Source organism: Drosophila elegans, unplaced genomic scaffold (genome assembly GCF_018152505.1).
Source record: "Drosophila elegans isolate 14027-0461.03 unplaced genomic scaffold, ASM1815250v1 contig_476, whole genome shotgun sequence".
In the NCBI taxonomy this organism is placed as follows: Eukaryota; Metazoa; Arthropoda; class Insecta; order Diptera; family Drosophilidae; genus Drosophila; species Drosophila elegans.
The window spans coordinates 16,194,697-16,216,849 of record NW_024545863.1 but is presented as its reverse complement, the minus strand read 5'-3'; the positions used below and the strand labels follow the sequence as shown (position 1 = coordinate 16,216,849).

Below are 22,153 nucleotides of genomic sequence, written 5' to 3'. Positions count from 1 at the left end.
GAGAAGTGAGTAGAGGCACAAAACATGAAAGAAAAATTTTCATTAAATTAGTACAACAAAAACTAACCACAAGGTGAGTTGGAGTGGCAATAATAATAATAATCATAAAACTGTGGGCCATGCAGGCACAGGATTTCGACCTGTGGGCCAAACAAAAGGACACGAACAAAAATTGCCTTCACGCACATGTTGATAAATTAGCTAGACACAGAAAAGGCCAGAGAAATAGGGGGACTGCGTGTAATATAAGAGGTCTTTGTCTGTCTGGCTATGCTGGAAATTTACACAATTTCATCAAGGCAATTAATCGCCCAAGTGTCATAATGTCACTCCACCCAGCTTAAGTCTCTATCCGAGAAACGGGGGGCGAAGAAAGGGAATGGAGTAGAATGGATGTACTCGAACCACAAGACACGCACAAAAATTATTAATGTGTATTTTGCACTCTTGCTTGCCCTCCCGCATGCACAGAAAGAAAAATCGAAGACTTTTTGCCTTAAAGTGTTTGACTTTAGAATGGGAAAATCGAAATAAAAATCAAAATATAGCTATCAAAGCTTTCTTTTCTTTCTTGTTTAATATTAAACGATAAACTTTTACTGGTAATAAAATCTGTTTCAAATTAGAGTGCTATTAAATTTTAACAATCCAAAATAAGAAAGTGATATAACAAAAGAAATAAAGATCACAAAACATATATTTTAATTCATGACTTTTGACCTAAAATTTCTTTGCCCAATATTTAAAAACAGGAAGCCCCCTGTTTGTTTTACAAAACATATACTTTTTATATCAAATAAGTAACTAAGAGTTAATCAAACTCAACATATTTTTTTAAGTATCTTAAAAAGTGGAATTTTAATGTTTTTCCAGTGTTCAGTTTCTGTGTAATCGACCTTAAGGTTTCCCACTCACTTTACTAATTATGCTGATGATAATGAAGTTTATCTAGCAGCCGCAACAAAGCAGCAAAATATGGTTTGGGTCAAAGGACACCCCAGGATACAAGCCACAAAAGCAATAATACAACCAACAATAGCATGAGCAGCAACAGCCGAACGTTACCTGCAGGGATTAATTAAGCAAAGCGTATAATTTGAGACCCACCGCAGCACAGCTAAAACTTGCCCTGTGTGTGTCCATGCCAGCGAGTGCGTTTGAGGAGCTTTTTCTCATTATTTAAGTTCACTGTGGGCTTAAAGTAAGAAAATTGAAGTAAAAGTTAAGCGGTATGAAATTACTGCGTAGGATTTTAAGAAACTTTTTCAAATATTCTCCTCAAGCTTCAAAATATCTATAAATTTATATATCAAAACATATAAAACTGGAATAAATATATAAAATACTTTACTTATCTTGTAAATATATTCCCAGCTCAAAAATGTATACTTATCGAACCAAATATTTTGTATTCAAATATATGATATCTTAGCTGTTCTCAAAATATTCGGTTTACATAGTCGATACAACATATGTTCTGCCAAAAACTGGGTCATGAATAAGATTATGTTTTAAATATTTATATTTTAAAATATTAAACATTATTTATGTGTGCTGCCAAAAATGCCATTTTCGAACTGGTAGATATGGAATATTTACTTTGTAATGCCTTGATTAAAAATTCTTAATTTAAATAAACCATAAATAAAATGTTCAACACCACGGCAGCACAATTTTTCTTTTTACCCCAAGAACAATTGAGAGCTAAACAGCAATTAGAGACTGCAGAGGGCAATTCCCTTACCTACACACCCTCTCCCTTTCCGTGGCTTAAGTCGTTTGCCAAGAAAACATTATTAAAAAACTTTATTTAATCGCAAGGACAAGCTGAAAACAAACCCCATCTAATTCGGTTTGGTTTTACATCCTATTTTGCAGATCGGACTTGGAACACTTGCGCTCGGTTTTCATGGCGGTGGAGAACGGGGATCTTGGCATGTTAAAGTCGCTGGGCATCAAGGATTCGGAGCTGGGCGATGTGAAGTTCTTCTTGGAGAAGCTGGTCAACACCGGCTTCCTCGACTGAGTAGCGCCAGATCCGGCTTCTGGATTTTATTATGCACACGCACAGCCCATCAATCCTAATTTCTATTCGTATTTGGGCACGCCCTACGATAATTACAATTATTAAATGCGAATTACACACATCCACACATACCTACACTCATCATCCGCTGACAAAAACACACACACACACAAACACCCCAGTTCATTTCAGCCAAAAGATATTTTCTCAAACTCTATTTTTGGGTATAATTTTGCTTTCCAAAACCTTCTTACCCAATCTTTAAGTTGATTTATTTTCGTTTTTCAAACACTTTTATAAAAAAAAAAACAAAATCAAGCAAACCAAAAACTTAAAAAAAATTGCAAAAGATCACGAAAAAGCTACAAAAAAATAATGGCGAAGAGAAAATACATATACAAGAACAACCAAAATTTCGATAACAAATCGGCTGCTATCAAACGAAAAACAAATCTCAAGCTTTCTCCCAAGTTTCTGCGCTCTTTCTTAGACTTTCTTTATGTGTTGCGTTTCTATCGCGATCTATATATTTTTTTGAGAAAATCTATGCGCAAATTTCAGAACATTGCAGAAAAAAACTTCATAAAACTAGGAAAAATAAAATGTGGAAGCAGGATCGTTTGGCAAAATACTAAAAAAGTGAAAGAAAAAAGTAAAACAAATAACAAAACAAAAAAAAAAAAAACGAAAATATATCAGTGTTTATATAACGAACTTTTTCTGAAACATATATATGTATACGGATATTGAACATTTTTATTGATGTATATGTAAAGTGTTTCAAGGCTTCTTAGATCCGTCACTTATGGTATTCAAAACTAAAGTCCCTACAAAAACAATGTATGCAAATCGGCAACCGAGGCTATCAGTAAAGAACCTTCCAACCATTTTCTTACGTACTTACCCGTACACTTATCTTCTTTCGATAACCGTCTATTTATTATAAACTATAAAAATATTGAATATTTGTTTAGTTTTAGTCAGTAAATGTAGAGAAAGCCCTGCAGCTATTGTTGTTTCCAGTAGAAGAAGAACTTCAATGTTTCAAATACAACAGAGAAATTAATTAATAAACTAGGCACACGTTATAGTAACTAAAATATCTATGTCGAGCTATTGTGCAGCAGTTGAAGAATTGGTTCTGAGTTGCATAATTCACGGAACGTTTTGAGTGTCTAAAAAATATCAATGAGAGAACTCAAGTTATATATTCAAAACAAATAGTTGTAAAGCCTAACCTTTATTTCAAAATAATACACACAACATTACTCAATTTTCAACATATATATTTCTTAGACGAAAAAAACACACAAAAGCAAATTGTAACCAAAATGAGATTCTCACGTTTTGGGGGCCAATTTTGATTGCCAGAGAACAAAAACTGACCCAAACAATTTGGAATATTATCTAGGCAGATATTAAAATTGGCTCTCAAAACACATAAACACCTTACTACCTAGTCTAAGAATTCTCTAATTCAAACATTCTTTAAACGGAGCACGGAATTGTTGACCAGATAGTGTGACAAGTAACTAAAACGAATAGAAATCAGAGGAGAAATTAAAAACCCAACGTTAAAGGCAATTTCTTAAGATTAAACCGAAAATTTAATGGAGTTATAAGTACCTTGAATTAGCTGATAGATCATACAACAACTACAGCAGAAGTAAACTATAATTATTTATTTGAAAAAAAAAAAAACAAACATTTTAATTATATAGTCGTCTATTTAAAATATAATTATGAAAAATATTTATTCGAAGAAACTTAAACAAGTCAAGAGTAATATTAAATGAATGACTATGAACAGAAACTGATCCATTGAATTATATATATATATATATGTATATGATAAAAAGAGGATGTGAGGTAATTCCCCATGTAAATAAAGGAGACAAACTACGAATTCCATAATCGATGCAAATGAAATGGATAAACCAAACACGAAAATTAAAAACAACAAAGTGATAATTTGTTTTTGCGTTCCATCAAAACATATTCGCCTGTACATTTTAAATAATTTTAATATCTACAAAAACTATAAAAATCTAAAAAAAAAAAACGTTTTTTTCCTTGTGAATATTTTTTTAGATTTTAATATACAAATGCTATATACAAAACATAGACATCTTTTAATTATAAGCCACAAAACTTATATCGCATACATATCAGCAGATCTCTTGCTAAAGAAGAAACAAAACTGCAAAAGTTACAAACACACAAGAATCTATGAAATACAAAATATATGCAACATATCAATTAACAAAAACATATCAAATATGAAGACGAAAAGAAAGTTGAAAATTAAATAACTTTAAGAAAATTATATATAAACAAATTTATAGCTAATCACACCAAGGGAAATTTTGTAACTTTTGTTTGATTGTTTTCTGTTTTTCTTTATTAGAATCCATTTATATAAATTGTTACTTGTTTCAGGGTTTTAATACCAAAACTGACCCATTGAACTCTTAAAACGCTGAAACAATTTTACAATGCTGAACAACACATTTTTATATAACAAAATAATATACAAGCTTTGTTAAATGTTATTTGACGTTAATTTTATTTTAAATTTATTTTAAACGGTTATTTAAGTTGCTAGACGAATTACGAAATATCAAAACCACCAGAAACAAAATACACAAGAAATAGTTGAAACATATTTAAATGAAACGAGTAAACAAAACATATCAGTTACTGAAAATAAACGTAGCGAACAAAATACTCCAGCAATAAGAGAAAAATTGCTCTTCAAAAATCAAACAAAAAAAACTATATGCAAATCCAAAACAACATTTAAAGTTTGAATTAAATACAGATGAACAAATTGGAGTTTTATGAAGAAAAACACACTACAAGCTAAACTAGTCTATGTGTAAATGCATTATAATTAGAATTGCAGAAAACCATACAGAAAAAGACGAAACGAAAATTTAAATAAAATTTTTAACATTCCAATGATGCTATTTCTTTGGTGTGCTGTTTTAAAAACAAAAAATATCATGCGTAGTTCAGTTAATGGGAAATGGTTTTTGGAATTACACTGAGGATAGGTATCATTAAATTTATTAATATCGTTATCAAACTATTTTAAGGAAAAGTAACTTTTCTAGTTTCTTTCTTTCGATTGTTTTTTACACCTTAACAATTTTAATGTACGGCTATCACTCTAATGCATTAATTAATTGAAGGAATTCCAGGCGGACGACAGTCGTAAGCTATCTCAGTCCAAGTTCTACATGGGCGATAAGATATATGCTTGCGTCTCGCTTGCACTCACAGTTATTAAGAACTTCTCCCTAATTACTTTCGCTGAGGGAGAGTGAGTGCGGAGATAGCACGCGCTCTCGTGCAAATAAAAGCGTATGTTTTTATACCCGGTATTCTTAGAGATTATATGGGTATATCAGACATAACGAAATGTTTCGGTATTTAAGTCCCCTATTATTAACTCAAACTATATTGGATGTCAAATTGTTTGACTGTAAATATTTCAGAAATGAAAATATATGCGTTTAAGAATAATTTGTTTGAATACTGTTTTCCAAAACCCTTAAAGACGCTATAATTCTCAATTTGTTTTAGCTTCGATTCACAGTATTTATTCCATAATTTTCCATTTTTTCCATTTTTTCATTTTATGGAAAGACTTTTTATTTCGATTTTAAAAGATTTACACTCATCTTCTAAATGTAGATTTTTTTAAATTCAAAATTAGAAGTAAGGGTTATCCTGTAGCCTATATGCTTGACCAAGAAGTTCCTACTTGTTATACTACTTGATATTCTAATCAGTCTGTAGATTTGTGTGTTGTTTTTGATAGCCTTCATAGTATTTGCTCTTGATTAGCTGAGAACGCAGAACGGCGGCAAAAACCCTTGTCCCACCTTAGTCGTGTTTAATTTGGAAGCGCATGCGGTTGTCGGTGCTCTCGGTTCTCGATCCTCCATTACCGGTGGCTCCGAGTGCCATAAAGTCCCCTCGAGTTTTTCCGGGATTAGCATTTCAATTAATTGCATTTTCTAATACGTCTTCCCAATTCTATATTTTTCCTTAAATAAGATTAACGAAAAATTAAACACCAAGTGAATACTTTAGCTGCCTAAGAGTATGCAACAGTTTTGAGTGTCTCTCAGTGATTTATTCAAACAAATTAAAGATCTAAATAATGCATGATCCCAGCGATTACGATTCTGTTTATAGCGATGAGGACTTACTGGACACCGTTCGAGGAGCCGAAACTCCTCCCCTAATGGACTACGAAGAATTTCGGGTTAAAACAATGGGTGAGTCTGGTTTCTGTCTGGGCCGTGGCCAAATTATTTTCCGCTTATCTTATGTTTGTCATAGGCTTTAAAAAGCAACAATTTTTGATATCAAACTCATGATAAAACGCCACTGCAGACAAAACTTATGCATACAGAAAAATAGAAATAATATAAAGAAACATGGGTGGAATATTGTATATTATGGAAAAATTCGATGGTATTAAATATTACAACTTTTTAACCATATTAAAATGGCCAACGGCAAGCCAATAATATATTGGCTACTGAAGTTTTTAGCACTTCTCTAGGCATTATTATTGTCACAATTATAACCGAAGCCACCCCTTTCAGCAATTGTTTATGAACTCAAATTTTGAATAATATAGAACGACCATGATTTATAAGCAATTATGGTATATTCAAAGGAACAATATTATCCAAATTAAACACATATAATTTAAAATATGTTTTATTTATATTGTATTTAATGGATATAGTTCAACCAGACATATTCAACTGCTTAAAGCAAGTAATTTAGTTTTTAAAAAGATAACCAGCTGCCTTTTAATTATTTTAGCGTATGGTCTCCATCAAAAATCAATTAATTATGTAAAAATCAAATTTGTGAAATTAAAAGAGCACTGAAAGCCATAAGGTCGTTTATTAAAAACGAAAATATTTGCCGTCTGATCCTATTTCTTGCCAGCCTGGGCCTTCGCCTCCGGCTTGGGCACCAGTTTAAGGCGGATCATCTCCTCGAGGAGCGTGGTGCCCAGATGACAGGGATTGGCGGTCATGCGGACGCCCGCCTTTTCGAGGGCGGCGACCTTGTCCTTGGCCGCCCCCTTGCCACCCGAAATGATGGCGCCGGCGTGGCCCATTCGACGACCCGGCGGAGCGGTCTGGCCGGCGATGAAGCCCACGACGGGCTTGGCCTCGCATCCGGTGTTGTGCTCCTTGAGATAATCGGCTGCCTCCTCCTCGGCGGTGCCTCCGATCTCGCCGATCATGATGATGCCCTTGATCTCTTTGTCGGGCAGAAAGACCTTGAGGGCATCTATGAAGCTGGTTCCGTTGAAGGGATCTCCGCCTAGGCCAATGCACAGAGCCTGGCCCAAACCGACTTGCGTGGTCTGCTGGACGGACTCGTAGGTCAATGTTCCCGACCGCGAGACAATGCCCACAACGCCCCTTTTATGGATATCGCCCGGCATTATGCCGATTTTGCACTGATCAGGTGATATAATGCCGGGGCAATTGGGTCCCAGCAGGCGTGACTTCTCCTGGCACCTCAACATCTGCGATATCCTCACCATATCCGACTGTGGAATACCCTCGGTGATGGCCACAATCAATCCAATCTCATTCTCGATGGCCGAGCATATTCCCTCGGCGGCGGAGGGTGGTGGTATAAAGATCACGGTGGCATCTGGTTTCACCTTTTCCACCGCCTCGGCCACCGATTTAAAAACGGGCTTTTTCAAATGCTCCGTACCGCCCTTTTTGGGATTCACTCCGCCCACGATGTTGGTGCCGTACTTCAGGGACTCCTCCGAATGGAATGTGGCCTGTTTTCCGGTGAATCCCTGCACTAAAACTTTGGTTTCCTTGTTGATTTTTAGGTTGCACACCGTTTTCCCATAGTCCGCCTTGCTACGCCTCAAAATCTGGAGAGGATTCGCCCGCAGCAACATCTTGCTTCCCCGACTTATGGACATTTTATCAGACTCCTTCCGTTTTTTTTTTGGTGCCGAAAAGTTAAATTTTTTGGGCTTGATTTCGAACAGACCTCTAGCCGAAAGTGTTTGCCGGATTACAGGGATAGACAGAAAAATGCATATGGAATTTTGTGACAGCGCCTGCTTTGTTCAATTATGAAAATTAAGTGTTTAACATATAAGTAATGTTGTTGGTGCTGACTAAATTTAATGATTTAACACAGAAATACAACTACTATATGGACAAAGATATTATGAATAATTATGGAAGATGAGATACCCACTACTTATTGATATCAGTAGATAATTTATAACTTGTTTCGTGCAAAAATAAATAGTTTGCTTTATCAGAAAACCGAACAATTGAATTTGTGGTCTATGCGGATGACCGTATGCATTATTCATACTTTAAAGCTTTTAAAAATATTTTTTTCTTGTGATTCATTACTCAAATGTTTAAAAATAATGTAAGCCACTTTTTTCATCATAATGTTTTAAGGTGTTTTAACTAAAATTAATTTCTTAAAACATTTTTTTTACCTTTCACACTTTAAAAAGTATCATCAATAAGTTTTAAAGTATATATTAAAAAAAGCTTTTAAATTATGAACTCCCGCAAGTTAAAAAATAAACCATATTAATAAAAAACACAATTAATATTTCTTTTTAAAACTTGGCAAACGTGTTATTGAATATGTTCTGCAAAATTACAAATGATGTTTTTGAAGTAGTGGTAGGCTTAAAATAAATTAAATTTTTCTAATGATAGAATTTTAATAAGTAAGTAAGAGCATATGTTGGAAACCATTTAATTTTAAGCTTAAATTTATCAATGCCCCAAGATCGGCGTGAAGTTTTGATGTTTAAATTATAACGCTTACATAGTTGACTAATTGTCTCAGTAAAGTCTGCTAACTTTTCAGTACTTTTGTAAATATTCTGCTGAAATACAATTTTGGATGGGTAATTAATGTACATTTTAAAAGACTCGTTTTCTGTTTAAATTGACCCACTGTGATCAGCCCTTGAATTTATTTCGATTCGATTTCAATTGAATTCCAATAGGCGATCTTCCTCTCATTCTCTGACTTTGCGAACGCAACAACTGAAATTGAAACGTGTTAAAGGCGCGCTTACCGCTCTGCCTCTCTCTCACAGCCAGTTGGGCTGCAACGCGTTCCAATAAGAGAGATCGTTTCAAATCGCTTTTGGACTTCTAAAACGGTCCCATCGTTCCCAATACGATGGCTCTCTTAGCAGAGTATAAGGAACGACCACCCCCACACTCCCATCGTTCCGCAAGAGCTGAAGAGAGTTATTCCATTCCCAATTGGAGTCTCTCTCTCCTACTATGTTAAATAGGATAAAAACGTTAGGAGAACGATGATCTTACATAGACATCGATGTTCGCGATGCTTTTGATGGGAAACAACGATATTTATTTATTTCTTTGTTTTTATTTGTCAAGGAAAATCCTTCCGCTTTTGTTTAACGACTATTTTTTCTGTTGTATCTAGTAGGCATCGGTAAACATATATATTTTGTAGGTTCATGCACTTTGACGAACTTTTTCCCCATCTCTATCTGCCTATACAAACCCTATTAACTACCTTGAACTGTTACTGCCATCGATAATTGAGTTATTTATTTTCTTTAAGAAGATGGCACTTTGTAAAATCTTTAAGAAAGATTCTGTTTTACTTGACGCTTTAATTTGCTTCAATTCGAAATTCAAAATAATCGTTTTTTTAACGACCAGCTTAATCGTTGGTTTCCCCATAACGTCGGCTTTAACATTAATGTTAGGAGAACGATGATCTAACATAGTAGGAGAGAGAGATTCCAATTGGGAATGGAACAACTCTCTTCATAAGAGAACCCTTCTCTCTTACAGGCAGCAGAGAGTAGAGATCAACCGTGTTTTGAAAAATTCCGATGTTTCCTATAGGTTTAACAGCCATTAGCCGCTCAAACTTCATAAGCTTCAAATGGACAGCACAAGTACGCGGAAGAAATAAAAGTAAAGTCTGATTATTTTTAAAGTACGACAATCTTTAAAAACAGTAATAGTGGACTTAGGAGAGGAAAGACATAAAACGTTCCCGAAAACCGACATGTAGTTTTTCGATTTTTAATGCCGCCGTCGTTTTAAGCCGAGAAAAAGAAATTACACAAAAATGAATGGCAAAAAGTGTGTGTTTCTAAAGTTGTAAAGCCAAAAAAGGCAAATGTGCAAAAGAAGTGGTAACCAAAATGAGTAGAAAATAAAGAAAATCATAAAAAAAGAGCTGACGCAAGTTCAAGGTGTACGCGTGTGTGTGTGAGTGAGCCACAAGTTGTTTAAACAAAAGTGCAGAAATAATAACAAATTTTTAAGAATTTTATCAGGAAGTGGAGGGAATGTCATTTTGTAAGCCCAATGCGATGTTTTGCCTTGGTTTTTAATGGGTTTTTGGCTGCTTTTAACTCTTTTTTCGAATATCCACACATATACATACACACACATTCTTGATTCTTTGACTCACAAATTACCCACGATTGCAACAACAAAACTGTTGTCTGTACCACTTCCACACGTTTCATTTCTGGTTTTCGCTTTTTATACCGCCTGTTCCGGCCATTTCCAACGTTCGCCTTTCAACCGGTGTTTGTTTTTTAAAGAGAGCGAGGGAGGATGATGCGCGAAGGAAAGAGGCAGAGGGAGAGCGCACCTGTGTGATATCTCATAAGAAATTGATAAAGAAAAGGTAAAAAAAAATAAATAAAACAATCAAATAGGTAAACAAGGCAGCTTGTTAAACTTACAAATGGCAGGCAAACAAACAAGAAAACTCATTAAAAGCAGAGGAAAATCCTAACGGTAGTTGCGTGACTCCCGCTCTTTTCCATACTCCTTTTGTTCCACGCTTTCTTTTGTTTATTTTCGTCTTTGCGCATGCGCAAAAGTTGTTTGCTTTTTTGGTGGAAAATTTAACACAAAAGTCTGTTTGGAAAACAAACAAAAAAGTGTCAACTAACATTTTTGTTCGTTTTTGTAGAATTTCTTGGCACACCTTCCCTTTTAAGCAATTAAAGCGAATTATTACGAAACGTTAAACAAAACAAAAAGGTGCGAAAGTGGTAAAAAAAAAGGAATGTGGCGATATCAGTTGCCATTCCGCGAAGCCGATCAATCAAATCGAAATAAATATCCCGAATTGTGCTCCATGTGATTCAACGAAATTTTATAATTTAATTCGATCCGACCTTGAAAAGCATAGATTTTATGTTTGCCTTGTGATTTTAACTTTTTTCGAAACGAAACCAATTCGCTACTGGGATTAGGCGTACCAAGGATTATTACGACTATGGAACCAGGAATTTTAATTGGTAAGATATCAACAGCCTTTTTTACAATTTTCTTTTAGGGAAATATTCCTTCTACGAAAACTTTAATTTGTTTTTTTTTTTATTTATTTTAACGTTGTTTTACAATACATCATAATTTGTTAACCAAAAATTATTTTTAGGCTGCATGTTGAACAACAAACTGCATAATATTTTTAAGCAATTACTTTCTCGCTTTTATTGCAAGTCACATTTCCCACTCTTATGTGAAGTCGAAACTTTTTTAAAATAGTATTTTGTATTCATTTATTCCCACACATGTTCGGAGATAATTACAAAAAACTCAACGGATGATCCTACCCACCCCCTGCTCGAAAATTAACCCCATTGAGTGGAGGGGAGTGCAATCATTTCGAGAGCTCAGAACTCGTGCCCCCATTTCACATTGCTGAAATATTTTCCATGCTTTCTTTAGCTGCAAGAGCGACTTATGAGTCGCAGACAAACAGACGTCCACATGTTGCCCGCACTTACAGAAACATATGCATATCACTGAGAGAAAGTTCTTATTTCTTAAAATAAATTAAAAATTATGCCAGAATAATTTTATTCAAGATCAGCTTTTTAAATATAAAAAAATATATAAAAAATACCAAAAACTTATAAATGGCTCATTATCAACGTCCAATTTATTATACATATTTTTGTGGAAAATCAAAAAACAAATCAATGGAATTACGAAAATACATTTTTGATTTAAAAATTCCCAGTTAAAAATTTAAATTTTTAATTAGCAAAAGTTACAATTCAACATTCCATTACTTTCTTTATCTCAAGAACAAAGCGATCCGAAATAAAAAAGAACCATCACAATTTCGCCAAGTGTACAGCAACAACAAAGTGATGGCACACACCCCGTTCACAACCACAGATATATCGCCTTAACTCATTTGGTTAAGCATTTAATGATCAAGCGAATGCAAAGTCGGTTGAGTTCTGAGGGGGCTAGTGAAAAAGTCAGTGGGGAGGGTGTGGTTCGGTTTATAGACGGTGGTTGCCAACGCTCCACAGCCGAATGCTCTGCGTAACCCGCGCTCAGTTAATGAGAATCCAACCGCCAGGGAAGGGGGTGGAAAATTGGTGGTAATAGGGGGGCTGTTGCTCGTGTGTAATTGAGACTCGATTTAGATACGAACCGCACCAATTTGTGCGAGAGCTCGAATGTGTGTGGGTTTTTATAATAGCTAACAGTGAAAAATGTAAGGGTATATTGTATTACCGACCAACAATGTGGCAAGCCGATTCAAATTCGGAAAGCTTTTAGTTTTAGAATTCTCAATTCAATGTGCATTTTTTTTGTATTATAAAAAACTGGTTATAAAATGAATTTAGCCTCCATTCAAACTCTCTTTCAAAGCTTAAAAAAAACGTTTTAAAAATTTGAGTTTTCTAAAAAGAGTGAGTTTTATAGTAAGTAGCGCATTTTATTTATTATAAATGTATTCAAATATGTATTATTATATTAAGTCAAATAAATTTAAACCAAGTATATGTTATTTAATCATTTAGAAGAACATGTGCAAAAGAATGTTCTTTTTAATTTATAAGAGTGAACACAAATATGTTTTCTTGTTTTTGCAATTTCGAATTCGGATGGCATTAGGCACTAGTTTGTCTGCGGCTAAAAAACCGGCAAAGCCACCAGTTCGGATCAACTCGACCAGCTGGGCTTGGAATGCGACAAAATGCGCATTTGCATTTGGCCACATGTGTCGGGTTTTGTTTGATTTTTGGTGTTTTTGTGTTTCGGCCTGGAATCGCTGACTTGGATCTAGAGCACACACTTCCACTTCCAACTCATATCCAAGTAACACACACCAAAGAGTAAAAAAATGCGCACGCCCATAAAAAATTACTCCAACTACAACTTGCAATTTGTTATTCTTGCTATTTTGCTCTTTTTTTTGGTTAATGGGTTCCCATTTGTTTATTGCTTGATTGGATTTTGTAGGTAACTTGTTGGGAAAAGTGGAGTGTAGGGGTAAGTGCTTAATGGAAATTTGGGGGAGTTATTGGTTTTCAAGGGTTTGATCAGGTTGTATCACAACCGTCAAGGTTAGTTCAGAAAAATTTAGCATTTACAGCTACAGTTGCAAATAAATGGCAATACGTTATCTTTTGCAGGTTCAACGATTTGAACGATTTGTGCTAGATTAGTTAGATTAGTTAGATTAGTTCGATTTATAAATCTAAATAAATTAGTTAAATTCAACGGGGAATTTAGGGGCTATAAATATCTGGAACCTTATTAAAAAAAAATACACAATACTCAAGCCACTTTAACATCTCAAGAAAATCACAAACAACTACCGCTATGAACTATACTTTAAAGAATATTGTCTGCCTTAGATATGACGTTGATACAATTGATAAAAGTTTCAATCAAATAATTGAAATTGAACAAAGAGATACCTTCGCCCAGAAACAGCCAATCTAAAATAGATCTCCCTGTTCTCTTCGCCGAAAGACCGCCAATAATTTCCCATTCAATTATTATTAAGGCAATCAATCTATACGCCCCACAAAATAGCAGCCACGCCTCACAGCGATCTCAGAGTCTGCCCACCCGCTGAAATTCGAATAATAAATTCAATTCATAACTCAAACTGTCTTATCATTGATCGATGTTGCGTGCCAGTGAAGAATCATGGGGAACAATCGCAGGCGTACATATATAGGAGCATATATCTTACGAAAAGAGAAAGGGCGCCAAGTTTATTCAGTTGAAAATACCATAATGCACAGTACGCGTGTGCATGCATCGATATGTCAAAATGGTAAACGATCAGTTGCAGTCGATGATTTGTAACGCCTCAATGGTTATAAGCCTGGTGTGAGAAATGATGGGGATATATGGAGAAAGGAGGGAGAAAGAGATACTTACCTTTTGGTCAAGTGAAGTTGGCCAACATTTCACTTAACAATCTTTGCCTGTTTTTGTTTCTGCAATGTTTGGCTTTTCGATTTTTACCTTATTGGCTGGAAAAACTTTCTAGTTAGTTATCGTTCGCCTAAACTTGTTATTGTTACTGTTATTGTTATTGTTAATTGCTAGTGTGCGAGGGTGAGCAATGGCAAAATATTGATTAAAGCCGGTCGACAGTTTGTGCCATGTTTATTTTTAGTTACGTACATTGTTTGACTACAGCCAACGACTTGTCGGTCTCCAGGTGCTTGTCTAGTGTTTAACAGTCTGCCTCGAGTGCACCTGAACAGACAGTGCGTTTCGCAACTTTATGTCAGTCCAGAGTCTGGATCTTATGCGCATCGTACACATAAGTTGTCATTGAATGCCAAAGTTACCAATGGATATGACAGCCAGTCAATCAATTGAATTCACTTCAAAATAATGTCAAGTTTGATAACAAATAAGGTCAGCAATGGAATATCGTCCGCCTGTATATTTATATATATATATATATTGGCTGTGATCGAACTGTGGCACCTATCACACTTTAAATTGATATCAAGAAACGTGGTTCGCTTAATGACGATTTTTCAGAACTTTTATCTTCTTTATAAGTAAACATTTATGCAATGCTTTCCACTTTGTACAGTTTTATATTCAGTTTTAATATCAATTAAATATTGATGGATTGAAGGTTTACTAATTTGAATATAAAAATAAAAGATAAGAAATTTTTCTAAATATATTTATATTGTAACTGTCTTTCTACTTTCAAATGCCTTAAAAATTATAATATTTTATATTCATATCAGGCTTTTCATTTAATTTGTTTTCAATTAATGTAACTAATCGTTTTAAAATCCATTTCCAAACAAACAGGTACACTTACATTTATCTACAGTCATTGTTTGTTTTGAATCAAAGCTTGTGATAACATCTTTTACAACTGATAAAAAATGGCATCGTTCAGTTAAGCTTTCTTTAAATTGTTATGAGGGATGCGTGAATTGTGTATCCAGCGGTAGATAAATAAATCCTCAAGCGCATAACAGATAAACAAACATTTAACTGAGTGCCTTTCGCGGTCCATCTGCCAGGGAATTCAATTAAAATGCCTCCAGGAATAAAAACAACAAACAGACATTACTTAATTGACAGGAATTAAATAAAGCAAGCGGCAAATACAAACTATCAGATGCACATCTGTATTTTCCACACAAGAGTGTGTGTATATGTCCGGTCTTTATTTGTCCAATAATTTCCACTAGCGATTCGCTACATATAAATGAACAACACATGACTCGAATGCTGCCAATTCTCACGCTTTCAAGGGCGGGGGAAATACACATACTTAAACCCCTATCAATTATGGCGGTTCCAAGGGCCACAGGCTCGTTCACTTACATAACGTCCATAAAAATAACAAGGAAGCCATTTCGTTTTGAAGTAGCGAAAGCGGTAGGACCAGGAGCAAAAACAGGAGGCAGGATCGAGTGCTCGGAGCAATTGAAGCGGCATTCAAGTTAAGCGAGCTTTAACAAGCCCTCGGAGAAATAAGCCGTGGGGTGAAGTGGATGGCAAGAAGTACAGACAACAATTTTAAATTACACTAAAAGATTCCTTAGGCAGACATTTGCTGTTCATACGATATATTCAAAAGAGCTTAGTTTGTTCAGAAAACTACAAATTGAAAAGGAAATCAAATTTCGATGGAAAATCTGCAAACGGCAGCCAAAGAACAAACTTATATCATAATTTTATTTTAGCATTAAGGTCTCCAGGCATCAAAACACTAACTAAAATATTAAGGCTTTGCAACAATCTCTCTTTAAATCAATTACCAAGGAACTTTTATGACTTCGGGACATGCATCATCTGCAGATATGTAAGTCCGTTGAGTCTTTGGCACTTTACCCGAAAAAATTATTACTTCAAATTGTCCTGTCAACAGAAGCTTAACTGTTTTGCAATTAAAATTTAATGGAATCGGGCTAAAAAAGAAAAGGAATTAAATCCAACTAGTAAATAATAAAAATTATGTAATCCTCATGTACATTAATATTAAAATAAATAACTCCCTTTTAAAGCCCCTACTCAAACTTTTTTGTCAACTGAGAGTAAATATTTTTCAAGCACCGAGACATCAATTTAAGAACCAGTTTAAGCTCTAAACACCACGGGGAATTCAGAATTTGTCAACCACAAATGTGATGATGACGATGCAAGTCGTGTCGTTGCTGCTTGACTTGCAATTAATGTATGAATGAATGAATTTCGCGATAAGTAAATTCAATTATCCGTAACATTAATGAATGCGTAAAATTTAAGCAGCGAACGGCAGCCAAACCGGTGGCGGTAAAGTGATTTTGTAATCAATTTTCGAGCACCATCAGGCAGACAGACAATCGCAAAAGTGGGCAGTCAGCAAGTGAGATAGTCCAAAGCCGCCAAAAAAACTTAAAAAGGCGAAAAGCGTTTTTAGTGTGGGCCGTTTGGCTAAGATATGACTAAATAATTTCATTAATATTTATAGATAAGTGACAACCAGTATCTAAGATGTTGTGCAAGTGGGGAACAAAAAAAGCCTATGGGAAAAAAAACTGGGAGGTGAAAACAATGTTTTTATTAAAAATGCTTTTATAATTTAAATTACGGTATATCCTAAGGTCTTGAGGCAATACAAATATAACTATTTTGTTCTAAAAACTATTTGAAAAGAGGGTTAGAAGTTTATTTGTTCAGTTACGTTAAGGAATAAGAAATTACCTACTTAACTCATTCACATTCTTCATCACTTAAAGCAGTGAAGTTTTAAGTTTTAAACAACATTTTTATATAAAACGCCACTTGAAGCTTCCACCTTGATATCTTACGTTTATAACTACCCTGACACCATTGCAGTCCGTTAATAAATCATTTAAATTTTTGAACTCCGCGTAATTAACACCCGTAAACATTTTGGCCATCCGACAATAGCCGACGGAAGCGTAAAAAAAGATATAAAAGTGTTGACCAAACTACGTTAAAAAACAACTCTGAACGCTGAAGAAATATGAACAAGAAAAATGAATTAAAACTTCCGCTTGCAGTTCAGTATCTACAAATATAGCAACAAAGTTGAGGGGGCGGAGACTGCGAATGGATGTTTTTGGGGGGGGTGATGTTGAGGGTTTCGTAGACATGACCAGGTTTTGTTATTTTTTCATGTTGTTTGGTCTCCCACATTGATAAAGGCTTTTGGAAAAAAAAAACTCACTCTTAAAGTGTCGGACATGCTGGTGTCTGCCAGCAGCATTTTCTGGTTGCAAACAGGTTTTCCCAGGCTTTTTCCCCTGCCCCAGACATTCCTCTCTACCATTAACATATTTATATGTAGACTTTTTGGGCCATTGAAAATGCACTTTGGTTTATTCTAATTTATGCGGGCTCAAAGGTGGCTCAAATGTTTGCCCAAATGATGCATTTTACTTTGAGTTTCTTGCCTTAAAGTATGTCTTAATTTGATCAGAGTGTTTGAGGAACCTATAAACAGGCGGTCGACGAGGCGTAAAATATATAAATAAATATAAAGATTAGCGCCATGTGATAAACTTGTTATAGAGTTGTTATGTGTAACAGGTATTTGTGAACAAACAAAATGTATTGTTAATTAAACCATTCGTCGTAGTATTCTTAAAATAAAAAAACATTTCTACTCTTCACAATTTGCTAAACTATTTCTGAATAAGATTCGCAATGAATAAAACATTTTGCACTCGAATTTACAATTTTGTTTCCCACCAATTCGGGCAAAACTCAATTTACGCACATAAAAATGAAGCAAGAGCTGTTAAAATAAAAAAAATATGTGCATATGTTTTGCAGCAATCCAAAATTAGGGGAAAAGCAATAAACTGTATTGTACGTAAGTTCGATTTCCAATCAAAATGCATGTCACATGCAATGAAATGTCGTAAGAAGTCACGTTCCAAGCCATACAAAAGTTGCCGGTAATCGAACTCAGCTCAATAGAAAGATACGAACAGACAGCGGGAAATTGCACGAAAGTTTGTAAAAGCCAGTGTGCGAAAGGAATTTCGGTCGCAAAGCAGGGGCTAAAGTTTAAATTTCCCATATGGCCTGTAAAACCGAGCAATTAAATTTTTGGGCCGCCCTCTCTAGCCCAAAAAGAAAGCTGAAATTTCCATTATAAAGTCATGACAACAGAAGCTCAGCCAACCATGGGGAGATTATAGAAAATTTGTTGAGTGCGGGGCTTGGCAATAAAACACAACGCACTGAACCAGAAGAAGAAACAAATTCTTTTCAAGTTGCCATTTTTTTCATTTCAGTTGTAGGTTTATATAAAGTATTATGTCTGTATTTTTGCGTACAGTCCAAATAAACACGGTTGATTGTTGATTGATTGATTAACAGATTTTCTTGGTTGCTTATTTTGATTAAAATCATAAATATTTGAATATTGTTTTGTAATTAATTTTTATGTGAGTCCAAAAATTCTGGTTTTAAGAACACACTGCCAGTGATTTTATAAAGTAATGATACACACAAGTCGTTTAAAATTTCAAGCATTGAAATATAATTTAAAATCAATTCCCAGTACTAAAGTACATTTAAATTCCAATTCAAAGTACTATCCCACTCATTTAGATGTTCAGCCGAACGGAACGCTTGCCTCTTAATTTTCCAGCCAATGCGTAACGTAATGTTTGCCTATATGCGTTCTGTTCCTCTCGTTTTTAGACTGATAAGAGGTGGAACTATTGCGTTAGCTTATCAATTTCGTGGCCATATATGTGAGTTCCTTCACCTCTACCATGTTGCTTGACACACATGCAGGGAAAACAAATAAATATTTGCTCAATGGCGCTATAGTTGGTGGTATTCCGGTGCGTGTTGGTGCTGTTTGTTGACCCACAATAAATGAGGGATCGAGTATTCGCCGGCACAAGCCAAATGGGCTTCCAATAATAAACACACCAAGAGAAGTTGAGGGCAGTCCCACTCCCTCGTTCTCGGCTTGGATTGTTTACATATATAATTTTTGTTTTCATTTCATTCGATGCGGGTCACGCTTTGGTAAAATAATACCAGAAAGCCATAAAGAATTAGACATAAAAGATTACAATGAGTTAGATTGGAACCAGGAAGAACGCTACATAACCCAAGGGGTGCATTTATAGTAAATTAAATTTTAAGAAATCAAATCGAATTCTATTTTACTAGGAGTTTACTTTTTTATTAGCCATACATTGCGTAAGCTGTAAAATGAGTCACAAATTTTCTTGTATCAAAATACTGACAATAAATTAACAGAAAATATAGAATCAAGCTAGATTGGGACAAAAAAAAAAAAAATACTACAAAATACAAACTAGTTAGGATCCAAAAATTTCATTATTTCTATTCTTTAATTATCTACATAAATAAATTGTCAGTAAAATCTATCAAATCGTCACTTAAATACAAATTTTAATTGAACATATTCTCAGAATATAACGCAATAACAAAATTTCTGATAATTGCGTCAAATTTAGGCACCGCTCCCCATTTTGCAAGCTTAATTTGGTATTTCAAGCCCAATAATCGGCTTTCAGCAGATTGTCAATAAATCAACGAGCATGTTCAACAAACTTTTCACACTCCATGTAGCAACTTTCAACAAGCATTAAAACATTTGGACAGACAATGGAGCTGCCAAAAGAATAATGCCATAATCTAACTTTATATCATGACAGGAATCGGAAAAATAATTTCTGAGCAGACAAATCGATATTTCTCGCTTAACGGCTTACACATCGAACAATTTCACTTTGTTCTTCTCGATTTACATATCGGACTAGGCTCGCAAACAAAAAGCTATAAAATATCAATTTATTGCCTTATAATTGAAGGCAATAAATGTTTGTAAGCGTAACAACAACAACGACTAGCAAGTTTATGGCGTTTGCGGGTGTGAATCGAAAGGTGGGGGCAAATATGGGGTATCAGTCGAACAGAGAACGACAAACTGTAATGACATCAGTACGTCATTCAGCCAGTTGATCCATTGAACGCAATTCCATTGAATTGAATTCGAGTCAGCACACAATATTTCTGTTTTGCTTGGTTTTTCAATTTGCAATAAATTTGCCTCGAAACCTAACAACATTGAAATAATCGGTCGGAAAAAAAGTTAAACAAAAATCGACCAAATTGTGAATTGCAAATTTCGTTTGATTGTTTTGTATACCAAGGTCATAAATATAAGAAATAATTTATCTTTTACATGTTTATATTGATTTTTGTAGGAGATTTGCATAAGGACAACAAATTTAACTGGATGTATTACTGCTTCTTTCTGATTTTTATTGTTTTGCTTAAATCATGCAACTTAGTTTTCAATTGGTATTATAAAATTGTGTAATTCTCCTCAAAAAGTTGTACCAAAGGTTTTTAAAAACTTTTCGCAAGGAAACACAATTCGAATAGCGGTTTCCTTTTTTATTTTCCCAAAAAATTTGAATTTTTAAATTTGTTTGGTTCCCATTGCCAAGTGCAAACAGTCAATAAAAAAACAATCCACAGCAACAGTAGCGGGAGACAAGACTTTAGGTGAACCAGCTATGAAAGAGTTTTCCGGGAAAAACAATTTGCAAACAACTTTGGCAAAACAAACACAGCACACAAAACGATGCTGCCTAATAGCAGGCATTGGGCCAACTGTTTGTCGGGGGATTATGGCAGAGAGGAGATGGTCATCAGCACATATTCATAAGTATACTTCCTGGTAAACAAAAAGAAATGCTAAAACTGCATTTCCAATTGCAACTGGAGAGGGTTTTGGGAGGGGGACTCCAACGAAATTGCAGTAATTGACACTGAAAATGTGGCTGCCGTTCGGAGTTGGAAAATGTTGATGGCTACGATGATGCTGCTGTTCAAAGCTGATGATGTTGCAGCTATCTATGCTAAAGCTAAATTTATTTAATTGCACAGACCAGTGGCGTACATTGAAGGGGTAAAGCTAAAATGTTTAATATTAAACACCAAATTAGTGTAAATTTGTACTTTTCAAAGTAGAAACTTAAAGTAAAACTTAAAATACTAACAAAATTTCTCACAAAACAAAACAACTCCATGTAAAAAGATTTTTGTGCACAATTTTAATGTACTTTTTTGTTTTGTTTTGGAAGCAATTTCTGTAGCTTGAAAACCAGGCTTTTAAGGCTACTGTGTTTTAAAATTGGATTTTAATGGTTTTGTTGTAAAATATTTAATTTATTTGAAGCCCCCCATTAGTGGTGCGCTTCTTCCATCCCAGCATAGTCATTTTCAATTGTAGCAGTTCCATTTGGTTTTGCACAGCATCGACACTTGGGAGAGTGTGTAGTTAATGAATGCAAAGAGTCTAAAGCTCAATTAATGAAATTTCATTTAATTATCAGCGGGTGGCTGTCGAAATTGGCCTGGGAGGGGACAACTGCTCCGCAAGTATTCCCAGAGAATTCGCTTTCTCTGTTGAATGACTGGCGGCAATCGTACGTGTGGCATCGTCAGGGGCCATTTTCTAGTAGGCTCAATTTTGCTGGGTCCTTTGCCTTGGTGCCCATTTCACAGTTGGCCTCATTTGTGGGTCACATGCAACAGTTTGTCGTAACCATCGGCGGCGGCAGCAGCAGCAGCAGCAGCAGCAGCAGCATCGTGACTTGCCACATCGATCAATATTGTGTGCTGCGTTAGTCCCGCTCGGCAATTAGTCTCCGGGGAGGCACTAGCTGTCCTTCATTTATATGGCAATTAAATTGCGCATTGAGAGCGAATGCGGCGATGTCTTGAGTGCCTCCTTGCGTCTTTGCCAGAG

At 35.1% G+C, this 22,153-nt stretch overlaps 3 protein-coding genes across 17 annotated transcripts in view; 2 read left to right on the top strand and 1 right to left on the bottom strand.

Annotated features, from left to right (window-relative positions):
• LOC108135814 (IDLSRF-like peptide) overlaps positions 1-4,987 on the top strand; it is a 37,236-nt gene extending 32,249 nt beyond the window's left edge. The window contains exon 4 of the mRNA XM_017256689.2: positions 1,879-4,987. Within this exon, the coding sequence (XP_017112178.1) occupies positions 1,879-2,026 (148 nt within the window). The 3' untranslated portion in view covers positions 2,027-4,987. The remainder of the gene's footprint in view (positions 1-1,878) is intronic.
• Positions 4,988-5,928: 941 nt separating this feature from the next.
• The window catches only part of LOC108135750 (dystrophin), a 165,673-nt gene continuing 149,448 nt past the window's right edge, over positions 5,929-22,153 (top strand). For 8 of the 15 annotated variants that reach the window (XM_041709561.1, XM_041709560.1, XM_041709570.1 and 5 more), the window contains exon 1: positions 5,930-6,315. In XM_041709561.1, the coding sequence (XP_041565495.1) occupies positions 6,198-6,315 (118 nt within the window). In that variant the 5' untranslated portion in view covers positions 5,930-6,197. Of the gene's footprint in view, positions 6,316-9,982; positions 10,207-11,053; positions 11,385-22,153 lie in introns of those variants that run through there. The other 7 variants (XM_041709554.1, XM_041709553.1, XM_041709556.1 and 4 more) reach the window with 4 other exon arrangements.
• On the bottom strand, positions 6,928-8,138 carry LOC108135752 (succinate--CoA ligase [ADP/GDP-forming] subunit alpha, mitochondrial). Its single transcript, XM_017256592.2, has one exon. The coding sequence runs from the start codon at positions 8,013-8,015 to the stop codon at positions 6,990-6,992; it is 1,026 nt and encodes a 341-aa protein (XP_017112081.1). The 5' UTR covers positions 8,016-8,138; the 3' UTR covers positions 6,928-6,989.

Bases quoted from the DNA above. Each gene is read 5' to 3' on its own strand.
- LOC108135752 (XM_017256592.2), bottom strand. From the start codon at position 8,015: ATGTCCATAAGTCGGGGAAGCAAGATGTTGCTGCGGGCGAATCCTCTC.